The 21,339-nt window shown below is 60.2% G+C and overlaps 2 protein-coding genes across 3 annotated transcripts in view; one reads left to right on the top strand and one right to left on the bottom strand.

The window, feature by feature from the left end:
* Cdh4 (cadherin 4) overlaps positions 1 to 3,082 on the top strand; it is a 396,092-nt gene extending 393,010 nt beyond the window's left edge. For both annotated transcript variants that reach the window (XM_071607391.1, XM_027954314.2), the window contains exons 14-16: positions 780 to 919; positions 1,560 to 1,724; positions 2,876 to 3,082. In XM_071607391.1, coding sequence (XP_071463492.1) covers positions 780 to 919; positions 1,560 to 1,724; positions 2,876 to 3,082 — 512 coding nt within the window. The remainder of the gene's footprint in view (positions 1 to 779; positions 920 to 1,559; positions 1,725 to 2,875) is intronic.
* A 15,602-nt stretch (positions 3,083 to 18,684) lies between these two features.
* The window catches only part of Taf4 (TATA-box binding protein associated factor 4), a 69,009-nt gene continuing 66,354 nt past the window's right edge, over positions 18,685 to 21,339 (bottom strand). The window contains exon 15 of the mRNA XM_027954176.2: positions 18,685 to 20,161. Within this exon, the coding sequence (XP_027809977.2) occupies positions 19,994 to 20,161 (168 nt within the window). The 3' untranslated portion in view covers positions 18,685 to 19,993. The remainder of the gene's footprint in view (positions 20,162 to 21,339) is intronic.

The raw sequence follows: 21,339 nt of genomic DNA on the forward strand, positions 1-21,339 counted from the left end.
AGAAATCCCTCTCCCTCACTGATTTCTGCCCAGACCCTCAGTGCCCACAAACCCTCCCTTTCACCTCCTTTTCTAACTTCACACTTTTACTGTGCAGAAGAGGGGTGGTCAGAGGACCTGTGGGTGGGCCCCTTAGCTCCGCCCCGTACCCCTGGGGGGCAAGGTGTGTGCGAGGCTGGGCCTCCTGTGGGCGGCAGGTGGAAGGGAAGGAAGTACAGCCAGCCCTCTGCATCCGCGCCTCCGCACCCATGGGCCCCACTAACTGCAGATCAAAAATGTTCAGGACAATCCCAGTCAGGGTCAGGCTGAGCCCACGTGGCCGTTCTCTCCCACCATCACCCCCGAGGGGCACAGTGTAGTGGCTACCCACCGGGCATTCACATGGTGCCAGGCTTCATGCCATCTGGAGCCGATTGGCAATGCCCAGAAGGGCTGAGTGGGCTCTGGGCAGACACTCCACCGCTTCACAGAGGGATGAACATTGTGGTTTGGATGGTCACAGGGTGGGGTCCCCGGAGCTCGCGCTTGAACACACTCACGGGCACAAGAGGTCCCACCCGCATGTGCACACTGCACCCGGGAGACACCCCCGAACACTAGCGTGCACCACGGCCTGCGCAACCCAACATGCCTCCACACAGGGGCACGTGCGTGTGCACTCGGGTAGACATGCATGGAACACGCACGTGCCCGATCACGCGGTGCTCGCGAGCGGGGCGCGGCTGTGCACAGGAGGCGCACGCCGCGTGTGGTGTGCTCACGGCGCTGCGCTCCCACAGCCATGGTCCTGCTGTTTGTGGTGTGGATGAAGCGGCGGGAGAAGGAGCGACACACCAAGCAGCTGCTCATCGACCCCGAGGACGACGTGAGGGACAACATCCTCAAGTACGACGAGGAGGGCGGAGGCGAGGAGGACCAGGTCAGAGCGCCAGCCGCCGGCACCTCCACTGGTGCCTCAGGCAGCAGCAGGGGACTCTCAGCTCACCTCCCCGGTGCCTCCGCAGGCCTCTCTGGCCCTGGGCTGAGCTGTGCAGCCTGCACCTACCTGTGTCCTCCCCTGTCATCCTCCTCCCTCCCTCCAGCCGCCAACCCCAGCCCAGTGCTGCCCTGAGCCCTACAGAAGAGGGCACCAGGATCCCTGCTGGACACACCAATGCCCACCTGCTCAACAGTCCCAGAGAGGCAGCTGTGGGACCAGGGATGGTAGATGGCACAGAGAGGCCTGGTGGGAAGGGGGAGGGCCAGCGCCTCCCTGCAGAGAGGACCAGGCAGAGCAGAGTGTGCTTGGTGGTTGAATAGCAGGGGAAACAGGGTCACTCTGGTGGAGCACCAGGCCAGAGAAGGCAGAGGGCACAGCCCCCACACTGCCCGGAGGTCAGCCAGGACTTGGGAAATGGCGCAGGGGTGGCCACGGTAGGAGGAGGCCAGGGAGGTACTGGGGCTGGGAACAGGACAGCTGACGTACACTCAGCAGGTGGAAGAGCAAGACAAAGGTGCACTCAGGGACTCTCTGGTGCCCACCTGGTGGCCTCCTGAGTGCTCTTGGCCTCCATCCCCAGGACTATGACCTCAGCCAGCTGCAGCAGCCGGAAGCCCTGGAGCACGTGCTGAGCAAGGCCCCTGGAGTGCGGCGGGTGGACGAGCGGCCAGTGGGCGCTGAGCCCCAGTACCCAGCCAGGCCTGTGGTACCCCACCCAGGTGACATCGGGGACTTCATCAACGAGGTGGGTGCCCTCTCAGTGAGTCATCTGAGCACGGTGTGTCCTCTGAAAGTAAATCCCCATGAATGCGCACCAACAGATGCCTTTGGTGAGAAGGTGGGTTCAGGGCCAGGCAGTGCCCACCAGAGGCCTGTCCTCAGCGTCCTTCTCAGAGAAGGACTAAGATCCCACCCTGCCGGAGGGTGAAGGCTCTGTGCTCAGTGCACAGCAGGCACCAGCAGGAAGTTGGCTGTTGTGGTGGTGACAGCAGTGGCAGCCGTGGGCCACTCTGAGGCGGGACCGAGGCACGTCTCCCTCGTCTGCAGGAAAGGTCTTCCCGGCTTCCACAGGAGCCCCGAGGCCCTGGCACGTGGGACCTGCTGGGTCTTGGACTCTGCCCAGGCCCTGCCCTAGGGGCAGCGTGGGGGAACTGCCTAGTCATGCACAAACTCCGATGTCACCTGAACTGCAGGCGGGGAGCTGGGATGTGCCTCGTTAGCCCGCTAGAGTCCACTTCTAGATTGAATTAGTTTCCTGTCTCCGTGGGTTTCTCCCCAAACAGGCTCAGAGACAGGACTTGAAGCCAAGTGGCTTACCTGGGGGCTGATCCCGGGGAGCCCAGGGAGGGGGAGGAGCCAGTCAGCGCCTGGCCAGCCAGAGACCTCCGCTGGCACAGAACACATCCGGCGGGCGGGGGAGCTGGGCGCAGGTGCACCCCAGAGTGGCTGCTCCGGGGCCTCCTGGCTGGCCGTGCAGCAGGCCTGGCCATGGAGGTGGTGGGCAAGCGCTGAAGGGGACGGCTGGTTCCAGGGACACCGCCACGCAGCCCCGTTTCACTCACTGCGCCCACTTTAATACCGCCAGCCTCGGACGGCTGCCCGGGTCCTCCCCCTGGAGGCCGTGAGCAGGCCTGGAGAGGAGCAGCCCCGGCAGGGCCCAGGGTAGTGGCTGAGCACGGGGGCCACCGAGCCCACCTCAGTCTCTCTCGTGGGCACGGCTGGCCCCTGCGTTCGCCACCCAGCTCGCACCTGCACCCAGCAGGCTGCCCCAGATCCGGCCCCTTGGTGCTCTCAGGTAGACCCAGGTGCTCACCGAGCTCCTCCTGTGTGCAAGGCCCAGAACCTCCCAGGCCCTCGCTCTGACCTGCTCCCTAATTCCCAGTCTCTGGCCCCCAGGGACTTCGCGCCGCTGACAATGACCCCACCGCACCGCCCTACGACTCCCTGCTGGTCTTCGACTACGAGGGCAGCGGCTCCACCGCGGGCTCCGTCAGCTCCCTGGGCTCGTCCAGCTCGGGGGACCAAGACTACGACTACCTGAACGACTGGGGGCCCCGCTTCAAGAAGCTGGCCGACATGTACGGGGGCGGCGAGGAGGACTAGCTGCCCGCGTCCCAGGGCCAAGAGAGCAGGCGGACCCCGAGAGGACTGAGCCCAGGCAGCCGCCGGCTCCCTGCAGGGACAGCAGCTCTGCTGTGGAGGCCCCGCCCCGCCCTCCCCAGGTGGAGCTGTCCAGCATGACCTGTCCCTGTCCTGGCCAGGCCTGCTGCCCTCTCAGTCGCCACCTACCACAAGGGAGAGCCAGAGGCACCGTCCTGACTTGAATCCCCAGAACAGAAGCACTGTTTCAAAAACGAAAGTGCCTTTGGTACACGTGTCAGATCCCCCAACTCAGGAGTGACTGAAAGCAAGCAGACAGCCCAGCCCGCCCCGCCCGGCCCCCGCCAGCCGGCGGAAGGCCCCCAGGAAGGCACGGACAGCGTCCTTCTTCTTTCTTTGTTGGTTTTTTTTCTTTCTTTCTTTCTTTCTTTTTTTTTTTTGCTGTTGTTGTTGTTCGTTTGGGTTTTGGTTCTGTTGGGTTCTGTTGGGGTTCTGTGCGTGCGTGCATCTCTTACTAAGAAACAGAAGGCGTGTGTGACTCTTGGAAAAGTAGCTTGGGCCCAGGTCCTCACAGCCTTCGTGTCCACGGCAGGGGCTTCCCAGCAGCAGAGGCACAGTGTCAGCCACCCCCTGACCACAACACCCAGGCCGTGGGGACGTGGTTTCACCCAAGTTGGTGGCTGTCCCCACCACAGTCAGATGCTGTGAACAGCTGGGCAGCAGGTCCCCAGAGCCTGCCCCGGGTGCTCCCACCTCTGCCTCGGCCACCCCATTGTCCCGTCCCCCAAAGGCCTCTTTCTGAGCCAGCTGGCATCCCCAGTGCCACGGAGGTGCCCTTCACCTTTGGTCCAAGAAGCCACAGCGTCCTGCAAACCCGGCACGACCTGCAGCCACTCGGGAGTGCACTCCCAGGACCCCGTGGAAGGCCTGGTGAAAACGCTTCAGCCCAACCCTGAACTTCCTTGACACTGTCCAGCCCAGGCCTGAGCAGAGGGCAGAACCTCGCCTAGCCCAAGCCAGAGCCGCCTGCCTCTCAGCAACCACAGGCCTGGTACCAGCACTGACTTTGGCAGACCCTGGCTGCTCCCTCCCGGGCCGTCGGACCCCAGCTCCTGTCTGATGTCTGTGAACTGCTGCAGGTGGCCAGCGAGAGGCCTGGTCTTCCTGAGCTGTCCATCCACAGATCCTCTAAGCTACCCGTGCCAGAGACTGAACCGTCCTAGGTCCCAGCTGCTCTGCCACGGTCCCTCCAGAGCTGGCGCCTGCTCTTTCCACGCGTGGCTTGACTCAGGCCTGGGGTTGGGGGGTGGCACTCAGTCCCGCAGGACACCGATCAGGCTGTGCCCAGGGACTCCCAGGAGAAGGCATCTGCCTTCTTCACTGGGCGAGACAGCAGGCCTGGGGCACCTCCAAGTCTGGGTTCAGGGGCACCTCGGGCCGAGCAGGAGGCAGGCACTGGGAGGGGCGTCCTCTGCCTGGTCATTTCTGGCTGACCCCAGACAGTGACATTGTGAGGGTGAGGGAACCAGTGGCCTGGGGGACCTGGTATCGGAGCACCCTTGGGGGAGCAGGAGGTGCCAGGATTGAGGAAGGTCAGCGATGCCCACACGCTGCTGGGGTCGGAGAGCCTCGGAAGGGCTGGGAGGTGGGGCGCCAGGGGCACCGTGCTCCCCACCCGAAGGGCTCTGATCCCTTGCTTCCCCTGGCCTCTGTCTTTCCCCTTGCTAAGTTGTCCTCTTTTCTAAATAGCTTTGGCCTCAAAGATGCACCTGAGTGGACTCTATATGTGCCAAACTTGTGGGTGTATCCCACTGGACGTCAGGGTTCTTCCCCAAACCAAACTTGTCCCCACCTCTGTTCTCCTCAGAGCTGAGCTGGGTCAGGCTCAGCTCTGTCTGTCCTGACCTCTCCTGTGACTGTGACCGCCTCGGGGGAGGAGGGGCGGGGGCTGCCCTGTCCTGCCTGGAGTCCTTCCCTGCAGATAGCCAGTCCAGGAGATGGGCCCCGGAAGGGAGGGTCCCCATCTCAAGCCGTGCTATGCAAATCGCTCTGGGCTGGCAGCCAATGAGGGGGCCCAGGTGTCTGGGGGCGTGGCCATGGCTGGAGGCCTGGTGGGGCTGGGGGTGGGAGCTGGAATGTTCTGCTTAGTGTTTTGGATAGTTGGTCCTTGGATGGCAGTTCTGAGCCGGAGAAGGACGAGTGGCCCGTTTGCAGTGTGCATGCGATGGGCAGCAGGGGACTGAATCCCCAAGCGAACGTGGTCCTCTGGCCAGGAGAGTGGAATCCCGCGGCCTGCTGGGCGCATCTCCTGGCCCCACTTGTCGCTCCCTCCTCTCCTCACCACCGGGCCCCCTGCACGGGCAGGCTGAGGCCGCACACCAGCTGGGGTGTGTCCGTGGGGGCTCCCTGTGACAGCTGACAGCTTTCCCTTCCACCCCACACCCGGTCAGCCCCTGGGGCCAGAGAAGAAGGGGTTCCCACACCAGATCCACTCGGAGCTCTGCCCCGAGGCCCTGAGTTAGCATTAGCCAGTGTACAATCCGTGTCACCGTCTCTCTTCTGTAGCTTGTAGATGTGACCTGTCTGGTCGGCCCAGGCGCAGGGCCCGGGCTGGCTGGCAGGGTGCGGGGCATGCTTTAGTTTCTTTAGGGCATTTTCCTTCTAGAGCAGAATAAAGCTGTGCTGCAAAGTGGTGTCAAGAACACCCTGGCCTTGGTCAGCCTGGGCACCCCATCTCCTGGCCAGCAGGTTTTTTCTTTCTTGTCTTTCAGCACATCCAAAATGCTAGGCCTCCCGCCACCAAAGGGTCAGAGTAACGTCTGACTGTCAGGCCCTCAGAGGTGCCTCGGCTTCCCTCGCGAGAGTACACGGTCCATTGAGGTGACCACTTGTCCTCTCCAAAGTCAAACGCCAGGGGGAAGGGAATCTCCATTTCCATCAAGCTAAAAAGGAGTAACACCAAAAATCGTAACGGAATCTCCCGTGCACAGGGGCCTCCCGCGGCGGCTCCAGGCTGGCTGGCCGCTGCCCGCAGCAGGCCAGGCCCCCGTGTGCACTCGGACGCCTTTGCTTTTCCTTTCTCTCCTTTTCCATTCTGGTTTATTTTGCATGTTTCTTTCTGAGAATGGACAGACTGCATAGCAGCCCGCATGACCGTGGTTGTCTTGGAAAGGTACCGGAGTATGACGTCTTCTCTCTGCAATCTGAGCATCGCGCCGTCAGACAAGTGTTCCGGCTTTTTTTGTAATCGTCAACAGCACAACTATTTTGTATCGTTGTTTGTATCATTTTGTACCAAAAAAAAAAAAAGAAAAAGAAAAAAAAAAGGGAAGGAAGTGGATGTTTCCATGTGTCCTTGGTACCAGGTGGCCTCGGCTCAGAGGAGCAGCAGCTCTGCGGGGGCGTGGGGCGCAGCCAGGCCCCCGCTGCTCCGAGGAGTGAATAAAGTCCCCTTTGAAGAGTCGCCTCAACCTGCTTTTCTTCCGCTCACTGGGCCGCTGTGGAAGGACGGGGTGGCCGGGGTGGTTCTCGGGGTCCTTCCAGCAGCAAGCACATTCCGGGAATTAGACGCAAACACAACCGGCCCAAGCCGTGCAGATCCGGAAAGTGTCTAGAAGCCACCACTGAACAAAATGTGTCCCCCTCTTATCTCAGCAGATACCCTCCGTGGCACTGGGGGACGCTGGTTCAAGTGTGGGATTCTCAGACGCCTTGGAGCCAACATGTGGCTGCAAGGAGTGATTGGGCCCCGGCCACTGCCCTTCCCACCCCTCCACCGCCCTGTCCAACACTGCAGGGGACCTCGATCCCACAGCCTGTGCGTCCCAGCCTCGCCTAAAAAGCAGTACCCGGGTCTTCATGGGTCCACCTCGTACAAATTCTCCTGCGATGGGGCAAGGTGGTGCCGCCTGTCATCTAGCTATTAGGGAGGCCACGGCAGGAGGATTGAAAGTTCAGGGCCAGCCTGAGAAACTTAGCCAGGCCCTGTTTCAAAATAAAAATAGAACAGGCTGGGGAAAGGGCTCAGTGGGACAGCACCCCTGGGTTCAACGCCCAGGAAGGAAGGGCGGAAAGGAGAAACGACACGCAGCGGCAGGAGAGGCCTATGGGGCGGGGAGGCGGGAGGCAGCTCGAGGAGCGCTGGCCCCGGTGCCCAGTGGTCTGAGGGCCGCACAGGCCGTGGCACTCTGCATTCCTCCCCCACCCCGGGTAGGGACAAGGCCAAGCCAGGGCCAAAGTACAGGTGCACCCACGCACACGCAGGCCACTAGACGATGGTCATTTCAGTGGCCACTGTGTGACACAGGTCTGAGCAGCCCCACCACCCCACCCTCTGGGACCCAGATAGCTGAAGTGACTTGGCTTTCCGCTGGTCTGTGGTCCAGTATCACCCAGGCCTCTCCCAGAGCTGGGGCAGCCGGGGCTGCTGGGGCTGTCACCATCAGTCCCTAGAGTGCTCATAAGATGACTGTCCAGGTCTCTTCCTATCCAAAGCAGAGCCATAGCCCCAGAGCTGTCCCAGCATGATGCTCTGGGGACATTCTGGCCTCCCCAGTGTCCAGAAAACCCCTTCCAGACAGAGGGGGACAGGAGCAAGCCCCCCGGCTCTCACACAGGTCCCACAGAACCAGCCAGAGACCCCTGAGGCTGAGAGGGGGGTCACATTCTAGGGGCAGGGTTTGAACAAGGTGCTGAGGATCCAACCCAGGGCCTCACAAGTGCTAGGCAAGTGCCCACCACTGAGCCCAGCCCAGCCCGACACTTGGTGGTTCCTCAGGGACATGGCCAGCAGGAAGACCCGGACAGTGGGCCTCTCTGCGGGCTGCCCAGAGTCAGGCCTCCGAACTTTGGCGGAATCTAGAGGCCCAGTCTCAGCTCCACGTGCCTCGGGGCCCTGCGGCCCTCCACCAGGAGAGGACAGTGCTCACCGTCCTGGAGAACACAGCAGCCCTCAACCACACCAACCTGCTGGTGCGTGGATTTGGACTTTGTAGCCTCCGGAACTGTGAGACAGGGTACTGCTCTTTATAAGTCACCCAGGGTCAGGTGTTCCTTATAAGAACACGACTAACGACACCAGCCCAGGATCCAGCCCACCACCTGCCCTGACCAGCCCAGGAGCCAGCCTGCTGTCTCTACCTCAGTCCTTTGTGTCCATAACAGTTCAGCAAGCAAAGCGATAAGCATGGACCATGGCCCAAACAGCCAGAACCTGGTGGCTAGTGGGCAGCTTCGTCCTTGGCCTCACACAGTGGAGTGGTCCTCTCAGGACCCCAGGGAGTGTGAAGCCCCTGACCAATCTCAGAGCGGGCCTGCTCCTCGTGAGCCTCCTCCACTTCCGTGGGGCTCAGCCTGCCCAGCCTCCCGGGGGTCCCTCTACCCAAGGTGTCCCCTTGCCTGCCTGGTCCCTGCCACCCTCAGTGCTGTGTGGGCAGCCCCACACACCCAGGTGGCCTGGTGCTCTTCGTGCTTGGAGGCCCCGTTCACAGAAACATTCATCTTGAGCTGTCGCCTCCTTGTGAAGGAGTCTTGGGGGTGTCCCCTCCCTGGACAAGCCAGGTGCTCTCCTCCTGGGGCCCTGGAGACTGGGGGCCCTTCTTGGCCTCCTGGACAGTTCTGGTGGCCCTGCAGCCCAGCTGCCCACAGCAGCCAGGTAAAGGGGCAGTAGGTCGGGACAGCACCTACCAGGACCACGTGGATGTGAGCCTGGCTGGCCCCTGGGTCTCTTCCACATGCATCAAACCTCAGCCTCCTCCTGACACCTGACCCGAGAGGCCCCTGGTGGTCAGGATCTTCCTGCAGGTTGGATGCCCTGCAGGGGACAATCCTCCAGCCCCAACTCCTGCCTGACGATGGGAGATGGGAACCACCAGGCCCTTTGTAAGACCAGGCTCAGTGGTGTCTGTGCACTGGGAAGCCAGTCCCCGGGAGGCCAGGGCCAGGCCCCTCGCCCACTGCAGACGATTGTCCAATACCCCCCAGGCTGTCTACCCACTCCAGACACCCTGAAGTCCCAGCACCCCCAGCCTCAGCTCCCTTCACAAGCTCATCTGGACCTTGCCTAGCACGTGGCTCCGGGGGCCTGCTGGGGAGTGCTGCCCAGGACAGGGCCCCTCAGTCCTCCCAGCTGGTAGGGAGTCCCGGGCTTGGAGCAGACTCTCCTCCCCACCACCAGGGACAGAGCTGAGTGCCACTGGTGGGAGAGCCAGGCACAAGCTACCTGAGAAGCTCCTGGCAGGCACAGGCCACCCCTCGGCCTGAGTGCTGCTCACACAGCAGCGACTGGGGACCCACTCCCGGAGCCAAGGCAGAGCTGGTGTTCACGGGCTCCAGGCCTCCCCCCTCACTCCCAGCCAGCACGCCCTCTGAGTCTCAGTGCCCTGGCCCTGCAGCCAGTGGAGGGCCAGCCCCAGGCCTGCCCCTGACAGCAGGTTCCACGGCAGCAGGCTGTGGGTCCCCCAAGCTCGCCAACTGCCCCGTCATGTGGCCCAGCTGCCCTGTCTGCTGGCCTGAGCCCACTCTGGAGGGCCTAGAACAGCTCACATCTTCGCAGCCACACCTGTCCAGGCCACCTGGACTGCAGAGGTTCTGCCTTTCCTGGAAAGACAGCTAAAAGAGGCAGAGCTACCCCGCAGGCCACTGAGCCTGAGCCCCAGACTGCACCCTACGCTGCAGCTGCAACCTTGCTTGCAACATGGGTCAGTCCAGGTCCCACAGGGCAAGGTCTGGACACCAGGTGGGCAAAGCCTCCCCACCTAGCCCCTCCTCATCTCTGGGCAGAGTGGGTTCATCTGCCTCCACCCACCCTTCCCTGGCCTTTTCTAAGGCACAAATTTGCATCCACAGTGACTTGCATGACAAAAGGTCACTAGAGTTTACTGCGGGGCAGCTAACAATTGCAGGCGCAACAGCCACTTGCTGATTTTGAGGGTGCTGAGCAGCTAGTTCCATTCACAGTTAGGCAACTGCTGTGGCCAGGCAGGCAGTCCTGGGGGAGCCCACTCTTGTGACCCACCTCCCAGTGACAGGCGGCCTGGTAAGACCCACTCCCAGCTCCAAGGCTGAGGGCTGGCGGGCCTAGAGGCAGGGGCCTGGTGGACATGATCTGAAAAGGGGCGCTCTGGAGCCCAAAGGCCTTCTCTTGGGTCCCTCCTGGACAGAGGTTGCTGTCCTTCCTCTTCTGAGGGGAAACAGAGTCATAGGCAGAGCCCACAGCCCATGGTGTAGACAGCTCAGCCAGGTGTAGACAGACTCACCTGCCAGGTAGGTAGGAGGACCCTGCGCCCACTGCCACGCACACTGCATGTACACCCAGGCCTCTCAGACCTCCTCAGACCCGCGCCTGTGGGGCGCTGTCCAAGGTGCTGAACCCTCACTGCTGAGCCAGGTGGGGGAGCACTGAGGGCAGGTGTCCAGCAGACCTCTAAGCACCTGCCCCCAGGTGGGCCTTCTCAGGGTCCACTGTGAACACAACCTCCACTCGTTTTGAACACCTCAAACCCAAAGCTAAAGATCCGATGCCTGTGGCACAGAGGAGAAGTGGCTGACACTCCTGGACTTGGCCCTGAGTCCTCACTTGTCCTGTGACACCACTGGAGCATCAGGGAATCCACCGACATGACATTTTAGTCTGGGCCATACGGTGGTGTCTCCAGGCATGGCCACGGTGCCCAGCACCCCACGAACTGCTGGCCTTCACCTGTCCATTCGCTAATGGTCAGACACACCCAGGCTGCCCAGCGGGCAAGCTGGGACCATGGCTGGGTGGGCACCCTGATCTCAGTCATGCTTGGATCTCCTGTGGTTGGGAACAATGTCCCTCTTTTCTTTTTCATGATGCTGTTTCTGAAAAGCCCAGAGGACCAGTTGTGTGAGTTCTGTTGCTGCCAGAAGTGGTCAGCAGAGCAGGCCACAGACACCACGGGCCCACCAGTCTGGGGTGAGGCAGCTGGTGCTCCTGGCTGGGTCCCCAGGGGCTGCAGCTAGGACTCAATTGGGAAGGACCTGCTCTGTGCTCATGCAGGGCCTCACCCCTTGGGAGGTGGCCATGGCTCCCCACATGAGCCTGGCCAGAGCCTCCAGGACAGAGGCCATGGCCTCTCATGCCAGGTCTCAGAAGAGGCAGCCTGTTGCTCCTGCTGAGCCTCCTTATCCAGCCCTCACTGGAGGGTCTACACGGCTGGACACAGGGACCCTCCAAGGCTGTTCACAGAGGCCTGCAGAGGGTCCCTCCCTCCTGGTCCAGCTGCGGGTGTCCCCAGAACCCGTTCAGGTTAAGTCTCCTGAGGAAGAGCAGGACAGGGGCTGTCAGCCACCCGCATCCCAGAGCAAAAGCAGACCTCGGCCTCCCCCTGGGTCATCCGAGGCAGGACTTGCTTAGAGGCCGCAGTGGAGGCTGCTTGTCTGGAGCTCAGGGTCAGAAGGTCCAGGGAGAGGGGGCCTTCTCCTTCTGGTCCTCCTGCACCAGCTCTGGTAAAGAGGCCCCACGGGGTCCACAGGTCAGATAGAAGGGCACTTCCAAGGGCCCTGGGGGCCACAGCATGGCTGCCACACCAGGCTGACACCCAAGAAGGTGGAAGTGGACCCCACCAGAGCCACTACTGCCCAAGAAACCCCACGAAGGCCGGACCTCTGGGCCAGCAGGACCCCTTCTGGCTCACACCATGTAAGAGGCAGCACGGGCTCCTGTGGCTCTCCCCGGCCCTCAGCTGGGCAAGGCTCTCTGTGAAGAGGAGGCCCAGGCTGCGCTGGGCTGGGGGCAGCCGCAGGGGGCTGAGTCACAGAGGGACTGTCCTGTCACTGACGTAAGTGTAGCCCAGGCTCATGTGTGTCCCGTGCTTGGGGCTGGGATCTTGCCGAGCACACACTGGAGCAGGCATGCCCAGAACAGGCCCAAGGCATTTCTGAGGACACGGAGAGATCCCCAGCCTGCCTGTCAGTGCCACCCGTCGCTGCGGAGAGTCCTGCCATAGGTCTCACATGCTGTTCCCGGGCTTCACCCCAAGGGGTCCTCCTGGGCACCTGGCTTCTTAGGTGTCAAGTAATGGCTTCCAGAGGCCCCTCCCCTGCTGCTGAGTGGCCCCCACAGGAGGATGGACTGGCCACTCTCATCAGTGGCTGTGCCCAGGTCTGGATGCTGAGCCTCTGTAGCATGGCACTCTGCTTGGGAGAGCAGGGCTGGGCCCGGCTGGATGCCCGGCCTTCATGAGAACACTGGCCTCCCTTCCAGAGGCTGTGCCACCTGCCATGCCAGAGCCACCTGTGAGCTCCGCCGGCTGCACAGCCCCTGCGGCGGCTCCCCCTCGGCCACGTGCAGTGCCCTTCCCAGCCCGGTGCGTGCAGCTGCAGTGCGGGTCCTGTCCCTGGCCTGCTGTCCCTTGCTGTCTTCACGGCTGCATGGGGGTCCTTGGCATATGGCCGAGACCTGCCCGTCCATCATCCCAGCAGACCTTTCCACAAAATTATTGTGGGGCAGCTCCCGATGTGCCCCATCCCTGAGGACAGGGGAGCAGTCCCATGCCCAGCACAGTGTCCAATCCCACCCAGCGCTGGAGCCACAGGCCTGGACCCCGCCCTGGTGCCAGCTGACGTGGAGAAAAGGAGGCCCGTCCCAGAAGACAGGTCCCTTCCCCGGGGGCAGGCGTGTCACGCGGGGCCACATCTCGGGGCGGTCAGCCCATCCCTGATGCGGGGACAGCGGGGTGGGAGAGGACAGGGCTGGCGTTCCTTGACCTGGACCTGGCTGAGTCCCAGCTGCAGTGACTGAATTCAAGAGAAGGTCCTGAAGAGGGGCCTCCTGTGGTCCTCAGGCCCTACTCACGTTCTTTATTTGATGCCTTAAAATGGTCTCAGGGGGCAGGAGCTGCCCAGCGAGGCGAGGCCTGGCGTGATCCCCAGGTGCACCACGGTGGTTGCACCTCTGACCTACTCTGCATGTTTCACCCTCTAGGGGCAGTGACCCCCGTGCCCTGGGCCCCGCGCCCTGGGCAGGCCACACCCGGACCCCGCTGAGGCCCAGCTTCCCCCACCTATAGCTCCTGACCTCCTCTGCCCGCTGCTCTCCTTCTGGACAAGACTTCCAAGGTCTCCAGGCCAAGCCCCGGGCAGGGGAGGACGTCAGGAGCCTGACCGAGAACCGCGACCGAGCACCACCTGCAGGGAGCAGGGGGACCCCAGGTCTCCAGCCACACGTGCAGCCCTACTAAGGCACGGCAGCCATTACTGAGTGCACAGTGCGTGGAGCATGGTGTGAGCTGAATTGTGAGCTGTGAGGTGTCAGGTGTGTGGTGTGTGGTGTGAAGTGTGTAGTGTGTGGTGTGAGGTGTGAGGTGTGTGTGTGTTAGGTGTGTGGTGTGTGGTGTGTGGTGTGAGGTGTGAGGTGTTAGGTGTGTGGTGTGAGGTTTGTGTGTGTGTGTGTGAGGTACGAGGTGTGTGTTTGTGGTGTGAGGTTTGTGTGTGTGTGTGGTGCGAGGTGTGAGGTGTGGGGTGTTAGGTGTGAGGTGTGAAGTGTGTGGTGTGAGGTGTGAGGTGTTAGGTGTGTGGTGTGAGGTTTGTGTGTGTGTGTGTGAGGTATGAGGTGTGTGTGTGTGGTGTGAGGTTTGTGTGTGTGTGTGGTGCGAGGTGTGAGGTGTGGGGTGTTAGGTGTGAGGTGTGTATGTGTTAGGTGTGAGGTGTGTGGTGTAAGGTACTGGTATGTGGTGTGAGGTGTGAGGTGTGATGTGTACACAGCAATGTGTGGTGTGTTGCACAGGGCAGCACTGTGTTTGCATGTGTTTGTGTGTGAGGTGTGAGGTTTGTGTGTGTGGTGTGAGGCTTGTGTGTGAGGTACGAGGATTGTGTGTGTGGTGTCAGGTTTGTGTGTGTGTGTGTGTGTGTGTGTGTGTGTGTGGTACGAGGTGTGAGGTGTGAGGCTCCTGCAGCCGGCTGGACACAACCGCAGTGAAAAGCTGGGCTCTTCCCTTAAAGGAAACCTGGTAGAGAGTGGACCAGTGAGGCCAGGTGGCCTCAGCCTGGTGAGCTGGAATCTCACCTGGGGCTCAGGACAGGCCACAGTGGCCGGCTCCAGCCCTCTGGCTTTGTTTAGTCCAAAGAAAGCACAAGGTGTGTGGACAGTGGTCATCGGGGCTCACCACAGGTTCCTGAGCTTCTCGGGACCTGCACTGGGGAGGAGAGGGGCTTGTGGAGCTTCTTGTTTACATTTTTTGGTGCTGGGAGCTGCACCAGGGCCCTGTGCCACGAGCTGCACCCCGGCCCTTTGTTCTACATGAAGTCAGGGCCTCGCTAAGTCTCCGAGGCTGGCCCGAAAGCTGCCACCCTCTTCCTGGGCCTCCAAGCGGCTGGACCTCCAGGTGCGTGCCCTGCCGGGTTCCATGGGGCTCCAGGGCTGGGTCAGTCTCTCCCCTCCTGAGGTCTCTGTTCCGCGCGTCCTTCTCTTCCTCCTGCCCTCCTCCGTCACTTGGCGTGACTCTGGGTCTGTCTGGGGGGCTGGCCTCAGCCCTGCGCGGTGCCCCAGGCGGCCTCTGCCCTTCTGTGGGCAGGTCTGACGGGAGGACTCCATCCAGAGTTTGCCTTTTCCTAACAAAGACGTTTTTACAGGGTAAAGAAATCCATCCTGTTTCTTTCCACCTTGAAGACGTCATCCCACGGTGTCCTGTTTCTAGCTGTCTGTCACCTGTCCCTGTTGCTCGAAGCTCTCCTTCCTCCAGCTGGTGGTCATGTGCCTGTGAGTTTGCCCCCATGTTTCTTGTGTTTCAGTTTCATTGAGCTTCTTAGATTTCATCAAATTCGGAAACTTTTCAGCCATTATTCAAATATTTTCTGCTCCACCTTTGGGGACTTCTGTCCTCCCCGCTAGGGGTGCTCTCGCTGGGCTCGGTCTGAGGCTCTGGCCTTCTCCCTCCTCAGGGCCTCACATGCACAGGTCGGGTCCCCTCCCTGGGGCCTTGGGGCCCCTTCCCTGTTTGCTACCTGTCTCTGCCTCTGCAGTCGCGTCCACCCAGCTTCTCCCATGCACAGCCCGGCGGTGGTGACTCCGGGTGGGCACGCACACCACGGCCACCTATCACGTCTCTAGGCCAGTGTCGACTGGCGGGTTTCCTCCCTGGGGATTCCGTTTTCCTGGTCTTTGCATGCCTGGGACTCAGTATTCTTGAGTCTCACTGTGGGACTCTGCAGCTACCTTGGTTCACATCTCCTCCTTGGGCAATCTTACTTCTAAGTCTTGTTAGGTACAAAGCAAGCAGCTTTCATCCTAGTGACCATCTGTTCCTCCCTCCTCAGGGGCATCCAGCACAAGGACTGGTCACTGAGTTTAGGTTGCTGGATTTGCCAGCCTCACCCTTCTGGTGCCAGGTCCCTGCAGTGTGGGGAGGGCCGTCTCCAGCTACGGCAAAGTCCTGCACCCTTCCTGGGGCATCTTGCCAGGTATGAATGCACACGCAGTGCCTGTCACCTGACTTCCAGGTTTGCACACCTTTGTGTGACAACCACTCCCAGGTCATCCCCCAAGGGCCCTCGCGCCCTCCCGGCCCACCCCTCCACCAGCAGTGGCAGCGGCTCCGTGGCACACGTCCTGCTGCTCCTGCATCAGGGAAGGAAAGGGAAGGGGGCGTGAGGACGGGTGCCGCCCGTCCGCACAGTGCGCTGCTGGGCCCCACGGGTGCTCCTCTGGCTCTGCACAGCCGGCCTGCATGCACCTGCGGAGGGCCAGGCGGGATGAAGGCTCCCCTGCGTCTGTCGCTCTTGAGCCGACACTGGGGGTGGAGCTGTTGGGTCTCAGGGTCCACCTGGTACCACTTCATCAGGAAGGTGGGAAATAGTTTCCCAAAGTGGTTGTAGGGAGTTCAGGTGAGCCCAGTGCCACCAGCACGTGCCGGTCAGGACAAGTGGACTCACAGCCTCCACCTGCAGGCCTCTGAAGGCCGGTGCCAAGCTTGTTCCCATGTCGCACATTGCTGTGGGCCCTGGGTCCTTGGCCGGGGATGCACCCTGTGCTGTTCTCCACGCCTCGGCTTGCCATTTCACCTGCACAGGACGTTTTTTAAAAGATTCAGACAAGGAACCTATGTGCCACTCTTTTTCTCAGAACAGAACCAAACAACCACCAAAGTGGAGATCACGCGTGCGTCTCTCGGAACAAGACGTTGACATGGTAAAATCAGACACCGATCGCCTTCCCACTGTGCCTCCACCTGTGTGAATCGTGCATCGTGGATTCACTGAATTCAAAGACAGGCCAGTCCAGTACGTCTGTCCCCTCCCATGGAGCGCAGCTTACAACCACAGAAATCCAAAGGCCCAACCTGGACCTGGGCAGAGTCTGCATCCCTAGAAACCTGGCACCGCAGCCCGGAAGCTCTTCCCCAGCCTCTCCTCCAAGACCTCTGCCTGTGCATCTGGTTCCTCGACCCACCCCAAGGGCACGTGGGCACCTGGGGAGAGACGCACTCCCGGCTCCTGTCCCTGCACAAGCCCACAGTGGGCAGACGCCTCCCTTGCTCTGTCCAGGGTCTAGGGACCTCCACCTGTGGGCGGATGTTGAACTGCTCTGTGCCACCATCACCGACCGTGCCCTCCCACACACCACCACACGGTCCCTAGGCATGGGAGGGCAGTCTCCACACTGCCTGAGGCCCCTGGGCATCCCAAGGCTCTGACCCCTACCTCCAGGTGACTCTAGACTCAGCCTCATTTCCAGGACTGAGCTGCAGGTCTGCTGCTGGGGCAGCTGCACCCCCCACCCCCCAAACCCGGCCTTCTCCTCGTGCCTGCTCTTTGGGTCCTCTTGTCCCAGAGTAGGGACCTCAGACACCATTGTGCTGTGCTCCAGGTCCCTGCTGTCAGTGCCTCGTGCCCACCACCTGGGGAGCCCGCCGTGGTGCTGGCGCTCAGTGCAGGCTCCCTCTGCACTCTGGACTTCACCTTGCACACCTGCTTTGGTTCCTTCCTTCTGGCCCGTGTGCCCGAGGGCAACTGCCAGTGTGGGGTCCTTGTCATGCTGCTGACCCCCCAGCAGAGCTGCCTCATCCAGCCCTGCACCCTGAGATCAGGCTGGGGCAATGCCAGGCGGCACCTCGCGCCTCAGCCAGCGAAGCCCAAGGGGCAAGCCTGTGGTGGCACTCGTATGGGGTGAACCTCGGGGCCTGGACCAGGACTAGACCCAGTGAGAGAAGCAGAGGAGCCAATATTAAATCGACCCCACTTGCAGAAGTTCAAACACGGCAGTGCTTTACAGGCAACTGGCTTACACCCGGCCAAGGACTTAGAGAAAGCCGAGTGTCAGTCATGGCTACAAAGCCTGAGGGTGGCCTCATCAATGTGCCTCCCTGGGCACACTCGTCAGTACCAGTGTGCCCTCCACACCTTCCCAGTACAGCCCTCAGAAGTCAGGTCTAGGCCAGGCACAGTGGCACCCACCTATAATCCCAGTGGCTTGGGAGGCTGGGGCAGGAGGATCAAGAGTTCAAAGCCAGCCTCAGCAACTTACCAAGGCCCCAAGCAACTCAGCAAAAGCCTCTCAATAAAATATGAGGGCTGGAGATGTCATGCTACTTGACCCAGTGGTTGAGTGCCCCTGTGTTCAAGCCCAGTACCAAAAAAACACACCTCCTTGGGTCTAGTCTCATCCGTCTCCAATGCCACACGTGTTACAAACTTTGTCTCTGAAAAATAAAGTCCAGTGTCCATCAGGAACTGGGGGAGGGAACTTGCACTCCAGGGAATAAAACATGGTTGTGCCCAAGCTGTGTGTCCCTGACCACAGGACCCCTGACCTTGCAAGACTGTCATTAAGGCCACGCTCACTCTGTGTCTTCTCTCAGTCCATTCTTCGGCTTGGACAGGTAAGCGTGGTTCTCACAGTGACCCTCCCAAAAGTTATGGGGCAATCCGACCCTAGGGCCTCAGGACTGCATCTACAGAGTTCCACTCCAGGGCCTCAGGATGTGGCTGCCTTTGGCGCAGGGTCCTTACAGGTGACTGTAATGACTGGGGTCCTGACGGGGTGAAAACTGGCCACGGGGAGGTGGAGACGGATGGTGCTCCTACAGGCCTGTGAACACCACGGAGCCGCAGCTCTGAGCCTCGAAAGCCCATGTGCTGGTGGTCCTCCAGCATCCAGGCCTGGGGGCAGAGCGTCTGTCCTCCAAGGCCCCACATGTGTGGCCCCTTACCACAGACAGCAAGAACAAGAATGGGCATGTTGCTTCCAGGGGCCACCACACGCAGGCCACAGCAGGCAGGGTGTGGCCACACTGGGACCAGCTCCACGCACACCGGCAGCGGCCACCTGAGGTGCTGGGAAGGCAGTGTACCCTGTCAGGGCCGCCACTCCCAGGGACCCCCCTCTACCCACCAGGGGTCTGCACTAGCACTGGGACCCAGCAGGGTGGTTTCCGTGTGTGTCCTCGGCCTCCCTGGGGTGCCGAGGGCAGAAGGGGAGAGCCCACTTCCTGGCCCAGGGCTGGACAGCAGCGTTCTGGAGGCCCAGTCCTGGGAGGGAAAGTTACTCCCACTGGACTCACTGGGGTCACCATCACCTGGACAGGACCAGAGCAGTCTCTGGACACCTCAGAAAACCTGGGAGGCTGAAGAAGAGGCAGGACAGATACAGATAGATTTGTTTTTAATAAAGGAGTTAATTTTCTTTCAATCCTATATAAAACAATAGCAATTAAAAACTTCATTTTTGAAAGTAAAATATTTACATATGAACAAGTAACTGTGCAAAATTTACATGAAAAAATGGAAAGACAGGGATTTTCCTAAAAGATAAAATAAAAGGTGTAACAGTTCTCAGGTGCTGATAAAAAATACTGATCAGCCTTCAGTCCACAGGCGCAGACTGAAGTCTAACGTGAGGATCCACACGGAGAAAGCCCAAGTATTTACAGTCATAAAAGTACTATCAATAGACAATTTAATACAATAACCTCTGAAAATATAAAGAACCAATTAGTATATTTGTAATAAAAAAATAGGTACAAAGAAGGGGCTTTGCTCTGGGGTCTGTAAAGTCGGCCCTCGGCTGGCATACAGTCTCTTAGCAAAATAATTATAGTTTACATAGCCATTTTCATGTTATGTGCCAAAGATTATGTACAATTACTGACAAAATACACCAACCATTTTTCAACACTTGATTCACACTGAGAAACAGTCTTTTGATGATTCTTCTCAACTTTGATTTTATTTAATCTAAGTTTTCACTTTTAGCTAAAAAACACAGTGCAAGTAAAATATATTTATGCTGAAAAAGTTCTCATTTCTTTTAACCTTACAGCTTCACAAACTGTAGCAAATAAAATGCATTTGTACAGATGCTGAGCACATTCAGAAGGGGCCGCTCGCTGGGCTCCGGCCTCCACCAGGCGGGACGGCGGGCCCACTCGAGGTGACGGTGCTGCGGTGAACCGCACGTTCCTGCAGAACTTCAAGCCGAGTGGGGAAGAGGAGGAAGATAAATAGTCTAAAAATCAGTTTGCTTAGCCAACTGACTGTTACAAAAATAAAATAAGTGAAATGAGGTCATTGGCTGTAGACAGACACCTACGTGGTACGTTAGGTGAACTAAACCAAAATGCACGAGGACTTGGGGCTGTGCGAGCTGGCAGGGCAGCGCGGTCACTGAACGGCTCGTCAGTCTTTAATATGGCTTGTTTGGCAAGAAGGCCACTCAGTCGAGGATGAGCGGGGGCGTAGCTGACCTTCAGGAGCATCCACAGGCCTGTGTTCTCTGCTACAGGAGAGGTTTCCTTCCACACTGAGCTGATTTAGAAACTGGAATATAAAACTGTTCCATTGCAAAGAGGTGGCTGTTTTTAAACAATATCCCATTTGCTTGTTACAAAAAGGCGCAATCTGCAAATATATAAAAACGTCCCCAGGCGTCTCCGTCAGAAACACCGGCAGCCTGTGTTACTTGAGGAGTGCTTTGTAGAGCAACAGTGAATGGCTTGTCTCGCGCTCGTTCTCTAAACAAAATATGAGGTCCCTGAGGTTGACCCGTGTGATTCTCTGCCGAGTGAACTGCCTGGGGGCTCCCACGCCGGAGCTGCCTGGGACCGCCACACCGGGGCCCGAGCCCTGTGAGGAGAGAGGAGAAGACGGGTGTCAGTGGGGCTCAGAGGTGGGCTGCAGAGCAGACGGAGGAGGCAGCCTCAGTGCCCCCGGGGTCCCCGGCACCCGGACACGGCACGGGCTCCTTCCAGCAGGGCTAGAGCTCCAGCTGATGTGTTCAAGTCCCTATCTAGGAGGGGTCAGGGCCAGAGACCCCACTGTACAGCACACGCTCAGACCACCACCCGTAGATGCCCCACAAGGATCACACTCTGGCCCTGGTGGGGAGGAAGAGAAAGACGAGCACTCCGTCCCAAGGCAAGAGGCTGGCAGGCCCCGGGATAGCAGCCTGACCTCCAAGCGGCCACAGCAAGGCTGCCCAGGGCCCACATCCAAGCCCCACCTGGGCCATGTCACCCTGCTGCACTGATAAAGGCACCAGGTCTGAGCTCCTGGGCGAGGCGAGTTGTGGGTCAGCAGAGGAGGCCAGCTGCTCGGCAGTCAGATGGTGATCCCCACTGGGACCCACTACAGGCGCCTAGCCCGGGCCCACCCAGCTGTCCTGAGGCAACTGTCCTCTGGCTCAGAGAAAAAGAGCTACCGGGTTGGTATGGAATGTGCAGGGTCCCCAAGCAGCAGCGTCTAGCAACTGCTTCTCGCCACCCCCCCACACCGACACCCCGAGTACAAGCTCCAGAATCCCCCACAGGTGGCATTGCCCGCCCCGCCCCCCGGGGCAGCCCCCGGGGTCTATCCCCAGAGGTGGGAGGTGGGCTGCTCCTGTGAACTCAGCACACCTGGCGCTGGCACTGCCCTGCTGTTCAGCAAGAGTGAAAGGAGCCAGAGTCTCCCAGGGCCAGCAGGTGGCAGGCCAGGCAGCTGGCATGGATGGTGGCCCAGGCTGTAATGGCTTCTCTTTGCTCATCATGCCAAAGCCAGCCAGGATGCTCCCCAGGTGCTCTGAGCCACCTCCACGACCTCAGTGGCCACTTCCTCTTGGATGAAGAAGTCGGGGCTCTCCTGACAGCCTCCCGGGGTTTCCTGTAGACCACGGAGCCTTCAAATGGCTGGTAGACATCCACACACAGAAGCAGCAGGAACGGCGGAGGCGGGCTTCCCTGCAGGTGCCCTGGACACCAGCTACAAGCCAGTGAGGGGCAGGGGGAGGAGGACTGGCCACATCCCCGGGGTTCCTGAGAGTGAGA

The sequence above is a fragment of the Marmota flaviventris genome, chromosome 2 (assembly GCF_047511675.1).
Source record: "Marmota flaviventris isolate mMarFla1 chromosome 2, mMarFla1.hap1, whole genome shotgun sequence".
NCBI classification, from domain to species: Eukaryota; Metazoa; Chordata; class Mammalia; order Rodentia; family Sciuridae; genus Marmota; species Marmota flaviventris.